Below are 24,225 nucleotides of genomic sequence, written 5' to 3' on the forward strand. Positions count from 1 at the left end.
GGAAAGGGAGATAGGGAATGACCAAGAGAGAATAGACAAAGAATAGGCAGACCACGGAGGGGGACATGGCAAAGGAAGCCACTACTGGGAAAAGAGAGCGAAGGCTCAACCCTGAAATTATCTGAGACACTAAACATTACCCAACCAGACCAGGTTTTTTTGTGAAGTTCCATCTAGTTTTTATCTTCTGCTATCAGGCCCTCTATGTGCATTATCTCATTCATAACAGCTGCCCAGTTTGCCAAGGAGGACCTTTGATGATTTTCAGCACCTGGAGATAGAGACTTGTGCAGCAATTAGACACAAAATATATATTTTAATTGTAGGATATACAAATGTAGGATAATATTTGTAGGAACCCTGAAAGATGGACAAAAGAGCAATTTCAGGTGTAAGCTTGAGAGGCATACTGTATATTGTAGATTTGCGAAGTCATTTTAAAGTGAACCTATTAAGATAAAGCCTATTGTTGCCTTTAAAGCAGAATAGCCATGTCTTGTCTGCAGTGTACCTTAGCCAGTAATGAAAGCTTCTAGGCAAATATTTCACACACTAATCAGGATCGTATCAAGAGCACAAAGACCATCTGTACATTGGCAATGGGATCGCTGCTTTAACTATTTAGGAGGGCCACTCTGGGACCCTTAGCAAACTCTGCCAAACTAGAGTGTCCAAAACATAATGTACAATGCCAGCGTTTGTAAATTTTCACTTCTTACATGAGATTCATGCCCGAAGTAATTGAAGTATATAAGATGAACCTCTAGTGGGAACATGTTGAGGCTGGCTACCATGTTCTTCAGAATGTTGTCATAGTCTAATGTTTCTTAAAAAGAAAAAAACATTATGAACTTTGTACTTCCTGAAAGTAAACATTTGAGTTCCTTGTTCAGTAATAATATTTATTTGAGGTTTTTGTTTTTTTGCTGCCCTACTTAAACTGAATAAATCTAGGATGCCTCTGAAGAAAACTTTGTTCTTGTTTCTCTGGAAAACAAGGACACTTAGCTATTAATGACAAAAACATTTTTAATCGATAGCAGTCATTTCTTAGGGTTGGAAACATGGCACATTTGCTCTAGTGTTAAACTTCTGTAGCTGTTCGAGTTTTTGAAAATGTTATTTTAAATGGTGTTCCCTTTCAGAGCTATTGTAGCACATCGTCCGATGCTAATTTTTTGCTTCTGTTATGTGATGAAATTAATGCATTTATGTGACAATTTAAGCGCATCCTTCTTCTGTCCATTGTTTTAATAAGCTGCATTTATGTAAACAAGAAGCAATGCATTGAAAATAGTTGGGGAATAGAAGATACTTAACTGATTTATTTATAGACTAGGTTGTCCAAGGCAAACTGCAAGGTTCCTGCTCACCAGGCATTGACTTAAGTGTTTTTTTTAAATTTTATTTTAACTTGGCAATTGTAGTGTGGATGAAAATGTGCTTTTTCATAAACTGGTCTCACTGGGATTCCAGAATGAATGCATTTTAGTAGTAACTGAAATTCACGACTCCCTATTAAGAACAAATCTTATATATAACTTATATTCTTCAATTTAGAATTCATGCTTTCAGTTATACTATTTTAAATCCCAACTTGGAAGGTCAATAGTGTTTACAAACAAACAATTAAGGTGATCAGCGCCAGTAAGTGTATTGTGGAAATAAGACTGTCGCTGGGCAACACAGACTTTCAACTCCCTCCAAAGGTTTTCTATGGGGTTGAGATCTGGAGACTGGCTAGTCCACTCCAGGACCTTGAAATGCTTCTTACGAAGCCACTCCTTTGTTGCCCGGGCGGTATGATAAAAAAATCCTCAGATGATTCGCAGCAACTCTCAGGTAGGGATAATCACACAATGCAGGCAGACCTTCACCTCCACCCAGTGAGTGATGACAACAAGCGAGTGCTCACCTGGGGGGGGTAGACCCACAGAGCTGGGTCAAACGCGCTTTTTCCCTTCTTAATGGGGGAGGGAAGCCCATGCACAGAAAAGGCGATAAGGTCTCCTCAGATCACAGTACCAGCAGGGCCGGCCTTAGGTCTTTAGGCGCCCTGTGCGAGAAAGCTTTACAGCGCCCCTCAGTGACCACACCCCTCAGTGGCCACACCCTTTAGTGACCACACCCCTAGTAACAGCAAAACCTGTACGTCCGGCTCAGCTCAGTGCAGTGACATCAGAAGCTCTGCCCTACGTACGTTACGTCAAAACACGTGACTTCATCAGGGGTCTGGGGTTTTTTTTGAAGGCTCATATATGTGACTCGCTTATATATGTTTCAATTTATTAGATATGTATGATTATTAGCACGACGCAATATTGTTTTTCACAGTGTTTACAAACAAGCGCTAAAAATTTAATCCATGCTGCGTCTGAAATTCAAAGTCGCCTTTTGATTACAGAATTATCAGTTTTTTCTCTTTCTGGTTCATGCACATACCGTGTTCTTTTCCTAATTAGAGACGTATCTTTAAACCAGTTATTGTGCCATTACATTGTTGTAATTTACTGAACACCCCCTCAACACCCCCTTCATCTTCGTTCAGAGTGAAGGTACTCAGATTCTGCTTAGCTGCCGATTGACTCTAATAGGTTCTTTTTGTGGAGATATCAAAGGTCTATCACCACAGTACAAAAAAAAAAAAACACTTTTTTTTTTTTTTACCCAATATTAACCACTTGCTGACCAGGGTGTTAAACCCCCTTCCTGGCCAGGCCATTTTTCAGTATTCAGCGCTGCTGTACATTGACTGACATTTATTCCGTCATGCAAAGCTGTACTGAAATTCATTTTATATAATTTTTTGGGGACAGAGAGAGCTTTCTTTTGGTGGTATTTAATCACCACTGGGGTTTTTATTTTTTACTATATAACAAAAAAAGTACCCTAATTTTTTAAAAAAAAAGTTGTTTCCCTATGAAATGTTATGAAACATTTATTATCACCCCAATTTTTTGGTACAACATTAAAGACGGGGTCACGTCAGGTAATAGGTAAATAGACACCAAACATGTCAAGCTGTAAAATTGCGTGCGCTCGCAAAATAGCAGAAAACGACCACACCCAAAATGGCCATAGGGGATGCTTTAAACGCTTTTACCGCTCATCAGTTTAGTGTTATCAGTAATTTATGGCCCTAAAATTATTGCTCTCACTCTGACGTTCGCGGCAAGATGTAACATGTGCGGCGTAATGGGCACAGTTGTCGTTTTCGCATATAGGCGCACCCGACGAATGTTTGCGTGTGTATTTGGGGTGATATCGGGATAAGTATTGGGAGCATTTGGCCGAGTATGAGCACACGCCCAAATACTTGGTTTTGGCACCGATACTAACATTGGTATCATGCATCCGTATTGTTCGTAAAATATCCCCAACCTTGCCCGTTCTGAAATGGGCACACTTTCATTACAATTATTAGTAGCAATTTTGAAAAGTCTTTTTTAGGTTTTGCTTTACATGATATATTTGCTGTATTCTTGTTTTTATTTCCTAGCACGACATGCTTCAGAGCATATGGGTCATAAAAAAGGTATACAATGCTGAATGATAATTATAAGAGGCACACCAAATATATAAGCTATTCCTTATAGCTACTGTGTGTGGCCTTGTGCTGTATTAATATCTACCTTTATACTAATCAGCACTGGACTGTTGTACCAAGAGAAAGGGACCAAATAAAAAAATGTGGGCCCTCTAGTGCTACAGTAACTGTAATGTTGGGAGTGGATGCAGCTTAACTGCCACTAGTGGTATATAAGTTGGCTCCTCTTGTCCCATATTTACATGATAGTGCCTGTCACTGCACAGGCTGTCCTCCTTTCAGTCTTTTTCAGTCTATTATGAATGCTGCTGCCAGACCTGTCCACCTTACCAACCATTTAGTGTCGGTTGCCCTTCTCTGCCAATCTTTCCACTGGCTCCCACTTGCCCAACTAATAAAATTCTAAATACTAACCACGACATACAAAGCCATCTACAACTCTGTCCCCAGCTACATCACCAACCTCATCTCAAAATATCATCCAAACCATCCTCTCGGTTCCTCTGAAGAGCTCCTGCTCTCCAGCTTCCTCACTACCCATGCTCACCTCCAGTACTTCTAAATAGTGTCTCCCACCCTCTGGAACTCCCTCCCCAATCTATCCGCTTATCTCCTACTCTGTCCACCTTTAGGTGATCCTTAAACTAATTTCTTCAGGGAAGCCTATCCCACTTCCACATCATGGCTGTCCGTTTACTTCTTCCATTAAGTCATCCTACAGAATTACTACCTTTTTGCATCACTTGCCCTTCCTACTAGATCGTAAGCTCTCACGAGCAGGGCCCTTCTAGCCCCCCTGTATTGTAGTGTCTCCTTCCATTTTGTAAAGCGCTATGCAAACGGCGCAATATAAATCCTGTATAATAATAATAATGGACCAGGTATTATGACATGCTAATAATGCTTGTTCAAGAAGTTAACATATGTTGTGTTTGTTTTGTAAATTAAGTATGTATTACAGCTTCCTGTTATGTATAGATGAGTCAACAAAAGCTGATATTTAGAGCGCTTAATGTATCTAAATATTCTTTTGATTTACTTAGTTGCCATTTTCTTGTGTAAATGTAGATGTCATCCATCGTGGTGGGCGTTATTTACAAAGACAGTTGCAGACAAATCAGGCACCTGTCTACAATGTTACGCAAGGCTGGTCTAAATTAATTCGGTAGCTGCAGTTTATTTATTATTTGTTTTATTTTTTTTGTGGAACCCTTACATCCTTTTGCCTGGGAATCTACTTGCAGAATGGTTGGGTGCAAAAATAAATAATGCATATAAGTATATTGTTGCTTTTACAAAATTATTTCCTTTCTCGGGCAACCAGTGTTCACCCTGGAAGGTACACATTTAGTGCAAATGCATCTCTACTTCTCAACATTTAGTGGGGAAAATAACTAAAGAGGTAGCTAGTTAATAATGAATTACCGTAGTCTCAATCACATACTTCTGTACTGACTATCTCTGTGCATGACTCAGTAACTCTCTCCAGATGCCCATAAGAGAGATGTCTTCTGTCTCCTTTGCTCTTGTTGTAAAAAACCTGTTGTTTACAGAGCTCAAGCTTGAATCTTTAGAAGGACATCATTGAATTGTGGGAGTTTCCCTTTTTAGATCGGCAGCTGTGGCTATAGGGGCTCTTTGGGAATCCTTTCCCATGTAATGTTTTTAACTGTAAAACAAAGATTGTATGCATATAGTAAAGGGTAACCTATATAAATCATCAGCTTTAAAACTATAAACTTAAAATAAAATTGAGACAAAAACATTATAAATTGCCTGCAAGTACTGAGGGCTTCTGGTTGCTATCTAGACACAATTAGGAACCAGTGGTTATTTTTAATATTCTTGACCCTCTAAGAATTAAACACTAGTTTATAAAATGCATTTGTATTTTTCTGACGTAGAATTGGTTTAAATATAGACATCGGTGTGTGATTCCAAGAATGCACTTATTCACTTTATCCATTTAGAAGGGATGCTTGCTTCATGTTCATAATGTGAAGTATAAATAAGCAGTGGTAGTTGTCATGTGACATCAATAAAATATAAACATATAACCGTATGTTACATGTAATGTCTTACACATATTTTTAGTTTAACCTAAAAAAAATAATGTCAGTATATGATACCCCAAGAAATACAACCAGCAATAAATAAGCAGTTTTTAAACCGTCAGATCTCTAAAATGCAAACATATCTGGTCAAAACTGGATGGAAACCTGCTTGACACAAAGTTAACAATATTGGTGGCTTCATAGTGTAAAATAGCTAATATGTGTAACAACTGCATTGTTACATGAATGTAAATATTATATCTGCTCTTCTGTTGTGAGCATAGGTTGAAAGCATTTCTATGGGCTAAATCAAATACTACATTTATGATGCAGTATGTCACTAGCAATGAACACCTGTACAACATATTTTATTAGCTTTTGATCCTGCCAGTAGATGTGTTACTTTTCCATTCTCTTGATTGGGTGAGAACACTGTTCTTTCTGCAGTTCAGTTGTACCGCAATGTCGAATCATTCCAGTGGCCCTTTTGTTAAAAATGGCTCTGCTTTGCTTCTCCCCGGTCACTGAAGTTATTACATACTTTGAATCTTTGAATGGGTCAAATACCCGCTACCCCTTCGGGAACCTGTGGTTTCTCCTTGATCTCATACATCTAGTACAGATGTACAAGTTGGTGAGAGGAACCACAGCGTGTGGCAGGGCACTTGGAGAGAAGCATAGCGGCAGTATTTCAACACATGGGCCCTCGTAAAGGTAAGTATATTGCCTCTTCTTTTACAGGGTGTCTATTCTGTACAGGTAACCCTGTGATGGCAGTGTTACTTTAAGTGAGAGATGTACAGTTTAAAGCCTAATGCTTACTTACTCTTCTTAAGACTTCTTAACACTACATTATAGAAGTAATAAACACCCGAGCTTGTTGATCCTGGGAATATCTGATTTGCCTTAGGGCAGAGGTAGGCAACCTTAAACACTCAAAGAGCCATTTGGACCCGTTTCCCACAGAAAAGAAGACTTCGGGAGCCACAAAGCCCTTTTGACATCTAAAATGAAGATAACACAGCATATAACGTTTTTTATCTTTATGATATGCAGATTAGGGCTCTTGATCCACATTATTTGTTAATAGAAATGTTGGGAAGCAAGAGGATCAAAATTACAATCAGCATTTGCAGAGAGAAAGCCAGCAGTAGCAGACTATGCCTCTCATGACAAGTTCAAAGTAAAGATGCTAGCATTAAAAAAAGTCAAATTGGATTGATTTGGGCCACAGACTGGAGGCTGTTCCTTGATTATGTTCCATATGTAAATGGAAAATTCAAGAGCAATGACTAAATTATGGGATTTTTTTTTTTATGTGAAGACTATGCGAATGTCATTTACTACCCTGTTGCAAGCAAAAGAGTAGTCCAAGGCAAACCAAGTCAAGGCAGGTCTAAGTAGCGAACACAGGAAACAAACACCAAGCTGATAAGACCATCAGCAATGAAAGAGAGGCTGGCTCCTCCTTATATACCGTGTTTCCCCGAAAATAAGACACTGTCTTATATCTTTTGGGGCTGCAAAAAACACACTAGGTCTTATTTTCGGGGTAGGTCCTATTTAAAAATGTTTTAATGTACAACAATCCACACTTATGTAGAAAAGTCTTCATGTATTCATATACAAAAATATGGTGATCAGGGCAATAAGGGGTGCCGTACCTTTCCAAGAGCAATTTGCTAACCAATCGTTGGCCAGAATGAGCGAAGCGCACTTTTACTATCGATTTCCTCACAGGCGGAGTGCATTTGGTATCGCTCCACCTGTGACAGGAGCCGGTGCTATAGAGGAGGCATCGGCTTATGCGGCTCTGCTTTCTCCAGTGCCCCCTCGCTTCCTCTAGCGCTGGCTTCCTTGGCACCGCTGATTCTCTCCCGTGGCTTTTTTGTGTGTTTTTGCATGGGGTTCCCCCTTAAAATCCTTATCATATCCCTATCTGGGACAAGGGTCTGATGTGGATTTTGAAAAAGGGCCACAAATCATTTTGTACATTTGTACACATATGTATTTTTCATTGTAGACTGAGGTGCCTCAAGATGTTGCATACTTTTGAAGGGTGTCATAACTGAAAAAAGTTTTAAAAAAAGGCTGGTATAGGGTTCTGTTAATGGAGGTTTTTCTGTTTTTATTTCCTCTATAGTTTTAACTTGATGGACTTGTATCTTTTTTATAAATCTAACTATGTAATTAAATTAGGCAGTTATGGCAACAAGTTGTTTTTTTTTAAAATCTTTTGGGGGGAAAAGGTTAACCCGTTTGAATAAAAGCTGATTGTCAGTGTCAAATGGTTGATCTTAACTCCTGTAAGGGAAACCTTTCCTGGCCTGTTAAAGGTAGTGGAGACATAATGAATCTACTGGCAGGATCAAAAGGTAATAAAACAAGTGGGACTTTGCTCATAGTTCCACTTTAAATATTTTACATTAGCATAGCTCAGTATCTATTACACAGACCATTTCATATAATTATAAGAATATTTATTTATTTATTTTAAAACACCTTTCTTGCTATAAGTTTGATAAAATTGTTATAAAATACAATTATTCAAATCCAAATGATATTGCAGCTCCTGAAATTTATAGTATTATTCTTCCACTACAACTCCTTGCATTGTCATGGAAACCGTAGGGATTGTCTCAGGGGAATGAGTTTCTATAAAATTCCAGTAATGAGTTAATTTTTTAGCATTCGTCTTCCAAGCTGCCAGAAGAAAACCTAGGGAAGTACTAATGATTTTGTGTTGATTTCCACAATTGTCCTAATGAACGCATTTATTCATCGAAAACAAAGCAAAATAATGAATCTTATTATTCGCCTGCCTGATGGCATCTGCTACATTTGTATCATTGTAACAACACTTTTAAAATCTAAGAAAATAGATCTATCTTGTCCTTACTTGCAGACTTCATATGGTAGTGTAGTTTAAGGCCCCATTCACACACGAATCGGCCTGCACGTACAGCTCCGTGCTGCGTGCAGGGCCGTACTCCAGCAGCTCCTGGAAAGGACAGGTGCTGCGTGTGATTAGTACGCAGCCCCAGTCCTCTATAGTGCTATAGTGCAACCCCCATACGCCCCCTACGCTCACCCCGACTGCAGGTCCGCAGGGGTGCAGGTTTTCTGGCCAGGATGCATACAGGATCCATTCCGGCAGCGTATGAATACGCTCACCCGCACCCCTACGGACGTTCAGGGCGGGTCAGCGTAGGGGGGCGTACGGCTGTGTAGCCCCATAGAGAAGGACGGGGGCTGCATACTAATCACACGCAGCACCTGTCCTTCCCAGGAGCTGCTGGGTACGGAGCTGTACGTACACGCTGATTCGTGTGTGAATGGGGCCTAAAGCTGAACTCCAGAAAAACTGCTGGAGAAATACATACATACATAGGAGCTGTTTTATCTGCCAAATGATCTGTTTTTCTGTACATCCAGTCCCGAGGTTTACACAGCCCTGTCTACTAGGTGAGGGTTAATGATCTTTCTCTTCTGTGGTTTCACTTTTACTTACAGGTTCCCGCCCAGTGACAGGTCAGTGAAAGGAGAAGCAGCACACTAATGAGCTCATCTCTCTGTAACACTGCTGTTTTCTCCTATTACCATGCTTCTAGCACTTCAACACATTGATAGACACCTTGTGCTACTTCTCTCTCCTGAGCTCTGTTGTACAGACTGTACAGGGACTGCAAGAGGCTGATACTAATTCAGGTTCTGACACTAATGAATGATGTATTAGGAATTCAGAGCTGTATTGCTTTGTGCCTTTTATATTTGCCTGGAGCTTAGGTTTAATTATTAATTGTACCTGCTCCTTGTGAAGGCAGGCATTGTGATGTTTAACAGATCTGCTTCCTGGCTAAAATATTCATAAAATACTAATTCCAGATTTTTTTTTTTTTTTTAACGGATTCTAGTTTTTTAAACTAAGCTAAATTATTTCAAGGTTAAGTGATCCTGTTATACCTTCTGATTGGCAGAAATTAACCTAATGTACAAAATAAAAACATGCTCGTCACTAAAAAGTTTCAGTTTAAAAGTTTGTTGCAGACAAAAATTTACAAGGTCAAGAAAAAGATTAAACAATGGCTATATCTTTTTTTTACATTTTGTTGTATGTTGGTGCAAAACAGATGTATATGATGCTTTTGCTTCTATCCAAGTAGGGCTGGATAAATCCTGGGAACCAAGCAGCGAATTGTACATGTATGCTTCGCAATGGCACCTGTGTCCTTCCTATTGTTGCAGTTAGAAATGTCACGGTGCGGGATCCTGGGAAACGTAGGCTCCGGGGTTTATGGAATAGGTCAGGACAGGCTAAGCTGAAATCATGCCTGGGAGGCAGGTCACAGGCAACCCAGGGACTGAAGTGACTGTACATTACTGGGGGTGTGCTAGAGGCGCAGAGTCTAAGGAGAGCCAGGTCTTCACCAGAGCCTCAGAAGGTGGGGAGCTGCAGGACAGCTCCGAGGTTGCGGTCCTCTAACAGTGTTCCCCAACCCCCGGTCCGCAGATCAAATGGTACCGAGCCGCACAGTCTCAGTGCGGTCCGGTCATGCAATATATGGCAGTGCACGGTCCCGGTGTTCGAACACCGGGGCCCGCACTGCCGACGGGCTTCACAATGAGGGGGCGGGTCCTGTGACTCACCTCCCCTCCCGTCCGCGTCTATAGTAACAGGCGGCAGGAGGGGAGGTGGGTCACAGGAGACGTGTGTGTGTCACACGCCCCGCCCCCTGCAGTGAGTGCACACATCGACACATGGCTGCTGCTCCTGGAAGGGTGAGTCTGAGCAGGGGAAGGGGGGGGGGTGTCTTACATCATGTCATTAGACGTGGATTATAATGGGGAATATTACACTGTAATGTTCCCTATTATAATCTATTTCTCTGATTTAAATTATTACAGGTAGGCATGTGATCTATCAAAGTTTGAGACTACGTTAGAATGTGTGACCAGTGACGTGGTCACACATTTTAACGTAATCTCGCCCAGTTTTTCAGTGGTGGAATAGGTGAAGAATTCCAACGCTTTCATTTTTTGGTGTAACTGTATTTTATTTTGAAGGCATGTTTAAATACAATTAAATTAAAATGATTAAATCAAAACAATCTAAAATATAAACAATCAACGTCCCCCCCTCAGCGGGCCACGGTAAAATGATCAAACGTTGACCGGTCCGCGGCGATAAAAAGGTTGGGGAGCACTGCTCTAACACACCCGTGCAGGCACAGATGACAGATACTTAAGTGGTGAAAAGTGGAACAGTGCTGCACTGAGGTTCAGTATTCATAGGCAGACAGGGATTAAGTCTATTTACACACTGCTGGTCAGGAGTACAGGATACTGAGGTAATCAGAGGAGGGAGTCCATACATCAGGGTGATAGGAACACTGGTATACAACAGAATCAGTAACAGCACAGCTAGACAGGATACTCAGAAGAAGCAGGCTGCTAGAGACGAGCAGCCACACAAGAGCTGGATAGAGACTCACTGGTAATGCAGCGGTACAAAGAGCTCACTGATGATTGTGATAACAGTCCTCTTGCTGGTAGTGATGGGCTCGGGCGTGTTCGCAGCTCCACGTGCCGAGCCCGCCAGGAAGCTGACACCGCGCAGAGCCAATCGCAAGTAGAGATGTCCAGTTCATGAACGAATCGTTCTTTTGAATCGATTCTATTCACTGAACTGGTGGAGTCGATTCAGCTGAGTGAGCTGATCCGTTTGTAGCAGCTCCGTGTGACGTATAGCAGAGACTCTAGCTAGCTAGCTTGTAATATGACCCTAGAGTGAAAGCCAGGCTTCTGCCAGCCCACCCCTGCAACCAATCACATCTCTGACTCAGAGACAGTACACGGAGTCTAATCATATGAGTCGGCTGAGTCTAAGAATCGAAAGAATCGAATCAGTTTACTTAGTTAGTAGACTCATTTGATTCTTTAACTCGGTAAACTCTTTTAGATTCTTTGAGTTAACCCTTTTGCTGCCAAGGACGTACGGCATACGGAGCTACAAAAGTGCTTCCAGCTGGCCAGCTCAGTATGCCGTACGTCCTTGGCATTTACAGTTCTACTATAAGCTGATGGTTGCTTTAGCGACCATCAGCTTATGGTAGAACTGTTCAGCAGACTGTCCCCTTTAAATTAATAGCTGTCATCAGCGGCTCACACAAGCCGCTGATGACTGCTATTTTCAAAAATACTGCCCCCCCTCGCCGGCACCGCGGCCGCCGGCATCTGGAGTCTCTCATCCCTCCCTGGAGCCATCCCAGGGAGGGATGAGAGACTCCAGATGCCGGCGGCCGCGGTGCCGGCGGGGGGGGGCCCGGGAGGGGGCCGCACTTCAGAATGGCCGAGCGTCTTCTGATCTGAGCCGCTGTCATCCTGTCAGTTTTTGGATGACAGCGGCTCTATGTAGCGTGACCGAGCGGTTGATCGTTAAATATCCCTTTGTGCAGAGCAAACACCGGAGCGATCGTCTGATCACTCCGGTGTTTGTAAATAACAAAGAGGAGATCCTCATTCAGATTGATGGTTTAAACCTTTAGGATCAAATTGGCTTCTCAAGGAGATAGATATAGATGTATATATATGTGTGTGTTAAAGGTACAGACATCCCTTCTGAAACATCTGTCTCATTCAGTAGCTATATAATAAAATGAGAGAGCTGTCTTTTTCTAATAACATAAAACCTGGCTTGTCAGCCGACTCAGCCAGTGAACCGAAGATTAGATTCATGAATCGGTTCTTTTGAATGAACTGATCCAAATGAACCGATTCATTTGAAAGATCCGAACTTCCCATCTCTAATCACAAGTACTGAGACATGTTCCCGGTCCGCAGCTGCAGAGATCGGGAAATGTCTCAGTGCCTGTGATTGGCGCTGTCGGCTTCCTGGTGTGCTCGGCACGTGGAGTTGCGAACACGCCCGAGCCCATCACTTACTTGCTGGAAGTGCTAGATCTCACTAGGAGCATGGAGGAATCCGAAGGACACGTAGGAAACAGCTGGTCAGTAGTAGTTTGCAGGAATCCTCCGGAAACAAGTTCCAAGAGACACAAACGAGTCCAGCCGTAGTGTATAGACACTTTGCTCAAATGCAGAGCAATAGGTGCACTAGCCTTTGATCACAAAAGTTCATAGCAGATTGGCAGGAAGCCGAGCACCTCAGACATGGGGCAGAACCCAGCACCAGATTAATGCACAGGGAACTGTGACAGGAGTCCTGGTTCCCTGGTTTCTTAACCCATTTATGACCAAATCATTAAAATAGTATTACATTCTCGAACTTTTTTTCAATAATGAATTCAGGTCAAACAAATACACATTGCGCGCCAAAGTATTTGTTTACATTTTTGCCTAAGCACTTAGTCGTCATGTTTCTAAACAGCTGGCTCCAACTCTCTCCCTGAATCTCCGGTCTAGTACAAGATCACAAGGGATAGAGTGGTCTCCAGCAGAAGTACAACTACTAGCTGGGGAAGGGAAGAGGGAACAGGGGAGTTCCTTGCCTTGTTGTGCACACTGTGTGTAGAGACGCATACAGCTTACTAGCGCACACAAGGGTGGCTCCATAGGATGCTGCAAGGGAAAGAAGCCACTCTAATACAGGATATCAGGCCTGTGCTCGGGAGACCAGCTGATTCTGCAGTAAACTAAAACTTTTATACATCAAGGAGAATCATCCATTGTAAGTGATTTCATCCTCATTTGAATAAGCTTAAAAACCTTTTGACTTTAATATCACTTTAATACTTGGATCCTAGACAAAATTTTGTAGGCATCAATATAGGTCAGTTAACTCCATTACTAATTTGCATACCTGAATCATTTTTTGCTTAGTTTTTTTAATTACTTACAAAGCTTTTATTTGGTACACTATTTTACACTTGCTTATGTTTATTTTAAACTTCCAAAATGTTTTTAAAAATACACATTTAATATTTTACACATTACAGTTTTTAATAAAAATTGTAAAACGTTTTTTACATTTTTTTTTTACCCACTGCAATCCACAATTCGTGGCAAAGTGACAGCTACAGCCAGTAAGTTTGTAAACAAAACCTCATTTGATTGGCTGTTTTGGTGATTACTTAAATGGGAACCACCTTGATTGGTTTGCAATCGTTTGTGAGTGACCAGTGGCTGTCTGTGATGGTGCAGTCTGAGAAATATAAGCTAGGTTAGTTTTCTCCTACCTTGAGGCACTTTGCCTGATATTGTTAATTTACAGATATTGGTAGGGAAAGGGTTAAAGCTGAGCACGTACAGCCAACAGATGCTGTCACATCCAGTGCTTGTGCTGTCTGTTGCCATGCTTTTTAAGGAGATTCAGTCACCGATTTGTATTTGTAATAATCTGAATGTCCACTGTTCAATGTTATAATAATGCAGCCTTACTTGTAATCTCTCCTGGTCAGGCTAGAAGATTCAGAGGTCAACCACACATAACAAGCATCATGACCCATGCTATAACACATGATACCACACAGGGTAACACACTCTATATGTCCTTTTGCCGTGAAAAGTTAATGAAAGCACAATTCACATCTACAGTGCACTTCCATATTGATTTTGGTCTGTTGAGAGAGTGCACCCAGTAATAAAGTGTTACCTATCATTGGGTGATTTGTTTCTGGTATCCGAAATGTCTTTTCGGAACCATGAGATTCTTGGTTGCCTGGTATCTCGTTCTAGTTTCACCCATAGTTTGGATGCAGGTGGGTTGAATTACTAAAGGCGAATAGGCTGTTTACTTTGCAAGGGAATGTTCCCTTAGGTAAAGCTCTGCTGACTTCCATCCTTCAATCACATGGAAGCAATAAATACTGTTGCTTGTTTATTTTTTAGTATTGCCTGAGATTGGGTATTTTGAAGCGAATTTTCACCATATTCACTAAGCCAAGAGAACATTACAGTGAAAATTCCCTTACAAAGTGAACAGCCTATTTGCTTTTAATAAGTCAACCCCAGAGTGTCTGCACCAGTCGGTGATCCTGGCCAAATGAATTGCTCATTGATATGGGACAGGATCAGGGATTTTTTCCCAACCTTTTGATTTTGCTAAAACAGTTCTACTAATGCAGTTTTGTTTCTGGTCCAATAAAATTATTTAAAATTCACCACACAGAAAACATAGAAACAAAGTATTGGAATCTTAACTTGTAATGTAACACATAAAGCAAACAAATTGGGGTTCACTTATAAAAGTTAATTGGGCAGATGTCATTCACACGGCACTAGCATCCCTAGACGCTGCTGACCAGTACAGGAATTTTTATATGCGTCAGCACCATGCGAATGGCACCTGCCTCGTGACAGGCCAGACAAAACTTTTATAAATGTACCCCTTCGCCTTTTTTGTGCACTCATTAAGGACCCTTCGCCTTTTAAACTTTTTTTTTGTGCACTCATTAAGGAAGTGATCTCAACATATTTATTGTTTGTAAATCACTTTTGAATTTAACTTTTTTTTAAACTTATTTCTAAGTACTTCACATAGTATACATACAGTTTTGACGATCACAATTGAAAGTGTCTGAAAGAGTTCTTTGTGTTGCCCATAACAACCAATTAGCATCTCCCCCTTTTTATTTTGGGCAGAAATAGAAAATAAGTTTGGGACTCGAGCAACACAGTCAGTTTTTCTCGTAGATTCGGTCATATAAAATACCTAAACCTTTTAACTATGAAAACGATAAAGGGACATTAACAATGACATTTCATTCAATGTATGTCGTTTTTTATCAAATTCTCTGTATTAAAAACCTCAAATAAAAACTACAAGTCAAAACTTATTTATTTCTATTAATATATTTTAACTTTATTCACTATAGGAGCGTGAAAAGAGGAAACATGAGAGGATCCTGAGTGATGAATTGGTTGCAGCTGTTACTTATTTGAATCAGTTTATTCCACCTGAACAGAGCATTGTTTACATTCCATGGGATATGGCGAAGTATACCAAAAGGTATTTTTATATGGTTAATAAATTGCACTGAAAAGTAGAATGTTTGTTTACACTGACCCTGTCACCAACTTAAACAATGCAAGTAAAAGCACAGAAAAAGCAAGTATTATAAATGCTTTCTTGCAGCTTTATTTCTTTCCATCAATTATTTTTATTCACTTGCAATTGCCTTTGAACTTGCTAGAAAAGTTGACTACTCCAAGTAGAGTCAATTCCCTAGCACAGTCCCTTCTCCCTCCTTGTACATCACAGCCCTTCCTCTTCTGTGATTCTCTAACTTCTGTCTGTGATACCCCAGCTCCTCTGTTCCTTCCTATATAACTATTTATGTAGTTGCTATGTAGTATTATGCTTCATCATGTATATTAAAAGGCTAAATTAACTAAACCTGGGTGAACTCTGTAAAATTCTTGTATTTCTCATTGGTATTAACAATGAGATTTATATTCCCAAGTGAGACCCACTTTGTTCACAATGTAGTTTGATTCCTTTCACCATACTTGTTTCCCAGTAGCTAGCTGGAGCTACCAACCAAGAAAATTGTTGATCCAGTCAGTCTAAGTGGAGTGGAACAAAGGCTTAGTTTTATTCATTCATTTTCTGATGGAACATTTGTTAAGGACAATTTACGAACGCTAATCCATTAATTGATTGTACTAAATCTTTCCATTTAGATTGGAACATTGACTGCTTTGTATAAACTAGGGATGCACTGATTCAGATACCTACCCTGATACCGGAACTTCTGGTCAGAGGGAGGATTCCACCCATCGGCAGTGTCGTGAGGGAACGTGGAGCCGGCTTCCCGACCAATCAGGAAGCCGAGCGGTCAGTCATTACCCGCCGCTCGGCTTTGTGATTGACCAGGAAGCCGGCTCCATGCTGTGTGGCTGGAAAGCCAGCATCCTGGCCAATCGGCATGGAACTGGCCACACAGCATGGAGCAGCTTGCCGGCCAATCACGAACCGGGCAGCAGGTAATGACCCGTATGAATGAAGTTCTTGTTTCACTCCTTATTGGATATCCCAGTAGCAGGGGAGGGTGCTTGTAGTGACTGCAGATGGCGCCGCTGACCACATGAATTGTTTGGAAGAATGCCAACAGCATACCAAAAACCCTTTCAGGATCAACAAGTGTTAATTTATTAAGAACCATGTCAAACAAAGACAAGCGCTTTCAGGACCGCGCAGGTCCCTTCATCAGGCTTAACATTGACAAAGTTCAAACATCAATGTGAACTTAAATAGACATACGGATGTGGAACAACCCATTAGTCGACCCCTCCACACCCCTATGACATCCCAGACTGACAAAACCAGTTTGTATGCATGTGCCAGATTAAAAACATATATGTGGAATATTCATCTCATAATTATGTCCTTAACAATGAATGTCAGCGTCACTGCGTTAACAACATAAGTAAACATAAATTATTCATAAAAGATCGTATTGCCTCATGTATAAACAGTAACAGTTAAAGCCAGCTTTGTCACTTTGATGTGAAGAAGAGCAATTTTCAGAGTTATAAAAATAAACATATCATTCAATCAATTTCAGCAAACTGTGTAATGTTCTGGATCGACTGAATGTGATTGCTGAAAATGTTGTGAAGAAGACTGGTTTCTTCGTTAATCGCCCTGATTCATATTGTAGTATACTACGGCCTGATGAAAAGTAAGTAATATTCATTGTTTTTGTATTATTGATTTTGAAAATGTTGAATTGATATCTTGTGCTTGTTTTAGTAATTGATATTTTAGTTGTGACCAATGAACCTTGTACACATGTTTTGAGCACATTGTGTACTGCAGATAACTTTGTGTGCCTTGTGATTAATAGGCATGAGACCACAAGTATAGATCAGGCAATCTAGGACTAGCCTTCCTTGTGTTCTCAGTGCTTTAAGTACTTGTTTAATGTAGTGGAACCAATGGTTTTTCACAGCTGAAGGCCACTTTGCTAGAATTATTTTCTCTAGGACTATATAGAAGAAGGGTATAAAGAGAACTTGCTAGCAGACCTTTTCACTTATGTGAAACTACCTTATGTTTCAATACAGTAGAATGCTGTGTTGGCTGCTGGTCCAGTGAATTAACAAGTTATATTATAGTAAGTCTTAGGTGCCTCTTCAGTGAAACTGGCGACGTCTAAATTATTCCATTGGCCACTTAATATTCCCAGAACACATGTTAGGGCAGTGGTGGCTGGTAGGAATCCTTTACATAAAATATTTTTGCCTTTTCAGGTTACCTGGCTGTAGCTCAATTGCCAGTACACCAATGAATGAATTCATGCTCTATCTGTCCCCATTAGTTCTGCCACTAACATAAAATACTAGCAAGAATTTTTATTATTATATTTTTTTATTGTTAACTAGATGGCATGAGCTCGGAGGTGTGGTTGGATCATCTGGCCGTTTACAGGTACTGGCTGAAGATTTGAGTCTTGCATTTGCATGCCGTGTATGTGATTGTTAATGATGAGGCTGTGCTTGGTGCGAACCCAGTTCACCTGAGTTCACCTAAGCCTGCTCAAAATTCTGACCACCCCCTCCTTCCAACCCAATCGGTTGCGGGGAGGCGCATTCCTTGCCCCGAAGCTATACGTCACAAAGGGGCGGGGGAACACCCCTGCCACAACTGCCCTTACTAGTTGCATCAGGAGGAGGTGTAGGTGGTCAGAGAGGGCTTGCGCAAACTTAGGCGAACCGGGTTCACACCAAGCTCAGCCTCATCTCTAGTGATTATACCCTGAACTGAGAAGCTAACAAAATGGCCTACAAAACGTATATCGGAAAATCTGAAAGACCGTAATAGCTTGATAGTAGTTTGTTATTCTTTTTATAGCAATCATAGTATGGGGTGTACAGCCTGTTCTTACCCTCAAATACTATGTAACTATGTAATATAAAAACATTTTATGCGCTTGTTCATCACATCTTCTCTGCTGCAATATAGTTAATTGTACAGCATTTTGTTGTGTTTTATGGTTTCCAAGGATACCTTAGATGAATAGTTCACTGCTGGGACAGTTTTATGGCTACTCTATGCAAACGCTCATAAAAATGCATATAAACATGTTTTATTGTTTCTCACAGAAAAAAAGTCCAGTTGCACACTGCAAGCTATGCTGAAACGTTTATTATAGCACACAGGTAAACATCGTCCCACCGCGGATCCTCTTGACTCTCTATGACTAAGCCTATTATCAGATGAAACATGTTGGAATGAAAAGGATCCACAGTGGAAAGATGTGTACCTGTGTGCTACAATAAACTTTTCAGTGATGCTTGCAGTGTTTAACTGGACTTTCTTTCATTGAGTAACTTCTGATGCTGGAGCAAGAGGGGCTCGACCGGTGTGCACCGGCCTTTCTCTCTGGTGCTGCTGTGAAGGAGCGGTGATATTGGGCTATGGAAGTTAGTATGTTTTGTTGTTTGCTTTTACATGTTTCCACTTTCAAGCTGTAGGGAGTGCTCTTTTTGAAAAAACATGAGTGACATTATGGGTGACATGTGAACCATCCCACTGGTATTATGCCATCTGTGTCCCATTGTGGAGATTTCCCTTCATTTCCTCTCTGATAGCCACAACAGGAAGTGAGCAAAAATATCCCTCTAAAATGAGGAACCAGTGACCCTCTTTGGAAGATTTATCTATTCTTGCTCTGGGGACAAACCAAAATTTGGGATTATCTTTTACTTTCACTGGCAGTAATAACGGTCAAATAGACAAACGGATTATCTCCATAATGGGGACACAGACAGCAATCAAAACGGCAAGCAAAGCACTGTAATTAGAAATAAGCCTTTGCTGTTTACTACTGATTTCAAATATTTTGCAAGATTTCCACGTGGATACCTAACCATATGGCTTCAGGGCAAATGCAACTGAAATTTAGATTGTGAGAAAATTAACTTACCCAAAGCATTCCCCCACCACAGCCCTCCCCCAATTATTCATACAGCTTTGCTGTATGCAGAACCCCCCCTTCGCTAGTCAGTGTATGATCCTTACACTGTACACCGCAATGCAGCCCTGCACTGAGGATCCAGCTTAACAATCACAGATGGCGAGCCCTCATTGATCAGCATGGTCAGATGACCATGTTGACCAGTGAGAAGTGCTTCTGAGCAGAAGCACTTATCATTGGTCAGCAGGAGATACAGGCATGCCATGAATGGGCACGGTGTCCTGCAGTTGGCAGCATAAATCACAGGGCCGCAAACTGACCATGCTAAGCACAGATCTGCTTCTGTGCTTGACGTACTTTGTTTGAAAGAGGAGCCTAGGGGGAACTGGTATTTAGCAGCAATATAACAAATAATAACATGTCAGTGTACATTGTCAAATAACTATATCAATACACCAACACATGCATTTTTAACTTTTAGGTTAACATGCACCTTAACTTTATCAGGCACTACCTACCACTCACTGGCATAGCAGCCACAGTGGAAAAATTGTAACATAAAAATGTAGAGCACAGTCTCCAGTGGGGTGCTTATACTGTGCACTGTGTGACTTATTCGTCTTGTACCACTTATCCTATAATAAAGACTAATGCTCAACAGCATATGATCATATCAGTCTTGCAGGATAATTGTGTATCCCAGTACTGTAAAAAGCATGGAAGACTACTTTCTCTATTGTCCACTGAGGTACCCAGCTCTGAAGAATTTTGAGATGTAGGGTTATGCTGCTTCCTCCCGCATAAAAGGACACTAGGCAAAAAGATTAAGGTATTGCTATGGTGACCTATGTTTGTTATACTTTATGTACTTCAAAAGTTGGCCACATAGGGGAGCTCTCATCTTCAAAATAAGAGTATTCTGTTGTTATTTCTACGTCTGCGATTTCTAGTCTAGTAGTTTCAAAAAGTGTCCTCTTATCGATGGACAAAATGTTCACATTGAGTGTCATGGTGGTTGACATCCCCTGCTTTGACAATGGGAAAGTTGTTTCTTTCCAAAACTTGTAAGATTGTCACGACGGACGCCAGTCTTGTGGGATGGGGCAGTCTCTTGGATCATCTGTCTGTGCAGGGTTGTTGGTCTACGGAGGAATTCAAGCTTCCAATCTATGTCCTGGACGTGAGGGCGATTTTGTCTGGTGTTGTTTTACCAGACACTTCTTCTGTCTGGGTGTCTGATTCAGGTTCAGTCAGACAATGCTACAGCGATGGCATGCATCAATCACCAGGAGTGTGTTGGCGGCGACGAAAGTACATACGATCTTGGATTGGATGGGACTTCAGATTCCTGTAATTTCATTGATGCACATTCCAGGAGTAGAAATCAGACTGGCAGACTTTCTCAGCAGACAATGTCTGGATGCAGACGAGTGGTTTCTCCATCCAGAGGTGGTTCAACAACTTTGTCACCCCTGGGGAACACCAGATGTGAATTTTCTGGCTTCTCGTCATAACAAGAAGGTGTATAAATTTGTGTCCAGAGCGAGGGATCCAAAGGTGTGTGGTGGATGTCTTAATAGTTCCGTGGGATCAGTACACACTAATGTGTGTCTTTCCTCCACTGACTCTTGTCAACTCGTCTGCTTCACATGATAGAACACAAAGGAATTCCGGTCATTTTTGTAATCGCTTCCAATTGGTTTCACAGGGTGTGGTATGCCGATTTGGTTCATCCGTTGGCAGAGGACAATCCCTGGCTTCTTCCAGATCTGCCAGATCTGTTATGTCAGAGCCCAACCTTCCACACGTCTTCTCAGTCGCTGGCTTTAATGGCCTAGCTGTTGAATCCCAAGTGTTGAAAGACAAAGGAATTTTAGATTCGGTTATTCCAACTATGCTTAACGCTTGTAGGTTTTCTAGTCATGGTATTTGTCATTTTTCAACATCCTCTTGCTTCTAATTCCTTGATTAATACTTTCATTCAGGGCTTTCCACGTGTGTCTGCTCCTTTGTTGTTTTCTTTTCCTCCTTGGGTATCTGTCAGCCACAGCTGCCTTTAGGTGTCTGATTCTTTATTCATTCTACCTAAAGGTCCTAGACAAAGTTGTTTAGCTTCTAGATCCGCTATTTTTAAGTAGACTTGTCAGATTGTCTTTGAAGCGGGATAAGGTTCCTTCTTTTCCTGTTTCTGCTCATTCTACTAGGGCAGTTAGTACTTCTTGGCCATTTCAGAATCAGGCTTCTGTAACTCAAATTGCAAGACCGCAATTTCACACTTTTTTGCTAAGTTTTAAAAAGTTGATGTTTCTGCCTCTTCTGATGCCAGTTTTAGCAGAAAATTTCTTCAGGTGGCTGTTTGAGTATTTGAGCTGGTTCTAGTTTTATATGGTGCCCATCCCTCAGTTTTGAACTGCTTTTGAACGCCCTTACATCTTAGAATTTTTCAGCGCTGTGTCCCTCAATGGATAATAGAGAAAATAGTATTTTGTGTTTACCGTAAAAACTCCTCCTTTTCTTGGAGTCCACAGCTCCTTCCCCTCATTTCCTTTCATACTGCTTGATACAGCTGGCAGGTGAGGTGGTAGGGGTTATGTCCTTAAAGTGCAGGCTTTTTTTTGCCTAGTGTCCATTTCTTGTTGAGGCAGCAGCATAACCATACATCTCAGAATCCTTCAAAGCTGTGTCCTTCAATGAACTCAGAGAAAAGGATTTTACGGTAAGAACAAAGTACTATTTTTTTCCAGTAGTCCAGAGCCATTCGTAACAGTCACATATGTCTGTAGAAGGTAGGCAGTTGCTGATGAAAAAGACTAAAGAAAAAAAAATAGTTTAAAATTATTAGATATTAAATGTTGCAATAGGGATGTTGGTTCCTGTAAAGTAAGTAGTTTAAAGCAGAACCCCAGGAACATATAGAAAATTCTTTGATGTATTGTGTGATATTAAAGAACAACTGCTTATAATCACCTGCACTCCAGAAATCAGATGGACAGTGGAAGGGGTAGCACTATGTAATGTACACGCTTTGTTGCAATATTCAGTGGTATGCTAACATGTTTCAGGCAATAAGAGCTTGAGGGGCAGGACATATTTCAGGCAATAAGAGCTTGAGGGGTAGGTGTTGATTTAGTAATACATGACCTCACAAGTGGGACAATGACTGAGACCATGAGTAGACTGGATTGCTGGCGTTTACTTCTGTTTATTTTACACCATGGTTGGAGATCTTTATAAATAATAATTGTTCCTCTTTTCTTCCATAGACAGGTGTTCTACGAACAAACTGTGTTGACTGCTTAGACCGAACTAATACTGCACAATTTATGGTGGGAAAGTGTGCTTTGGCATATCAGCTGTACTCTTTAGGGCTGATCGATAAACCTAATTTGCAGTTTGACACAGATGCAGTTAGGTATGACACCATTTATTTGATATTTTTAGCATATACAGTGACTTCTTATAAAAGATATTTGTTCAATAAGTAGGAGTTTAAAGCTGTACTCCTTTCTTACCCTCAGTCCTGCACAGTTGTACAGCCTCCACTCCCGTACTGAAATTGCTTACTCTGATTTCCTGCACTCTGTGAGCTTAAAGTGTAAATCAGAAGCTGCAGCTGTTTCCATAATCCTTTCTTCCCTGGCCTATTCCAACCCCTTGTCCTGCTGCAAGTTACCCTTGCCCCCTCACTTCCCATGCCTCTGCTCCCTCCCTGTTTTCCTCTACTGCTCTTCTACCCCTTTACCCTTCCCCTTAATCTGATTTCACTCCCTTCCCATCTAGGTTCCTTCTTTCCCTTCCCTACTCATTCACATATCTTTCTCATCCCACCCTCCCCAACACTACTTTAAAACAGGTTCCTGAGAGACAGTCAATATTATGGGTCTGTTGCTGGGGGTTCCTCAATAGGGATCATTTTAATTTGTCAGGCATTTTAAGGTTGTCTTCTGGGAAAAAAATATTCCCTCTGCAACTGTGTCTTTCATGCTCCATTCACACCTACTGTATATTTTAGGTGTGATTTAGGGATTCCTGCATCAGGAACTTACTATTTTCTGGAGCAGCAACTCCTAATCTGCTGTTTATAAGCTGTGTTGGTGTTTGTCCGATTCTCAAAGATATTGAAATACATTAACACACTTTCAGCACTTCTTAGCCCCAGTGAAGTTTTTTTTAAAGTTATACCAGGGTCGTAACAGATATTAACCATGGCCCCCACATTTTTTAAAACTTATTTTGGCATGCCCAGCTAATATAAAGTTGTTTGTAGTTAGGTAAAAAGTATGTGTTGAGATTAACAAAGTTTTTTTTACATCCAGAGTGGTCGCATCCTTCCACTTTAGTAAAATTCTCTTTTCTTTCTGGCATAAAAGAGCAGTAGCCATATTAGATGTTTGAGATGTTTACCCATTATATAACTTGGTAATATAGCAAGGAGGTAGAAATCTGGGAGATGAGGCAGATCCAAAAGTCTACAGTCTGTGTCAGTAGCTGGTGTATTTAGTGCCATTAAGGTAATATTTGGGAGGGGGTCAGTCAGATCCAAAAGTCTACAGTCTGTCAAGAGCATGATAATAACAAGATTTATAAAGACAGACTTTTTAGGCACAAACACGACCATGTATAAATAAAAACTATTTTATTTAGTAACCACATCATAAAATATAAATAACACAACTCGATAAAAACATCCCTTCTCTCAATTAATTCTTTGCCCATATGAACATACCACCTCCAACTCACTCAT

At 40.9% G+C, this 24,225-nt stretch overlaps 1 protein-coding gene across 1 annotated transcript in view; it reads left to right on the plus strand.

The window, feature by feature from the left end:
- The window catches only part of FIG4 (FIG4 phosphoinositide 5-phosphatase), a 252,711-nt gene that overhangs the window by 103,084 nt on the left and 125,402 nt on the right, over window positions 1–24,225 (plus strand). The window contains exons 11-14 of the mRNA XM_018569658.1: window positions 15,435–15,568; window positions 17,127–17,243; window positions 17,947–17,992; window positions 22,745–22,893. Of these exons, the coding sequence (XP_018425160.1) occupies window positions 15,435–15,568; window positions 17,127–17,243; window positions 17,947–17,992; window positions 22,745–22,893 (446 nt within the window). The remainder of the gene's footprint in view (window positions 1–15,434; window positions 15,569–17,126; window positions 17,244–17,946; window positions 17,993–22,744; window positions 22,894–24,225) is intronic.

The sequence above is a fragment of the Nanorana parkeri genome, unplaced genomic scaffold (genome assembly GCF_000935625.1).
Source record: "Nanorana parkeri isolate BGI_ZX_2015 unplaced genomic scaffold, ASM93562v1 scaffold1375, whole genome shotgun sequence".
Classification (NCBI taxonomy): domain Eukaryota; kingdom Metazoa; phylum Chordata; class Amphibia; order Anura; family Dicroglossidae; genus Nanorana; species Nanorana parkeri.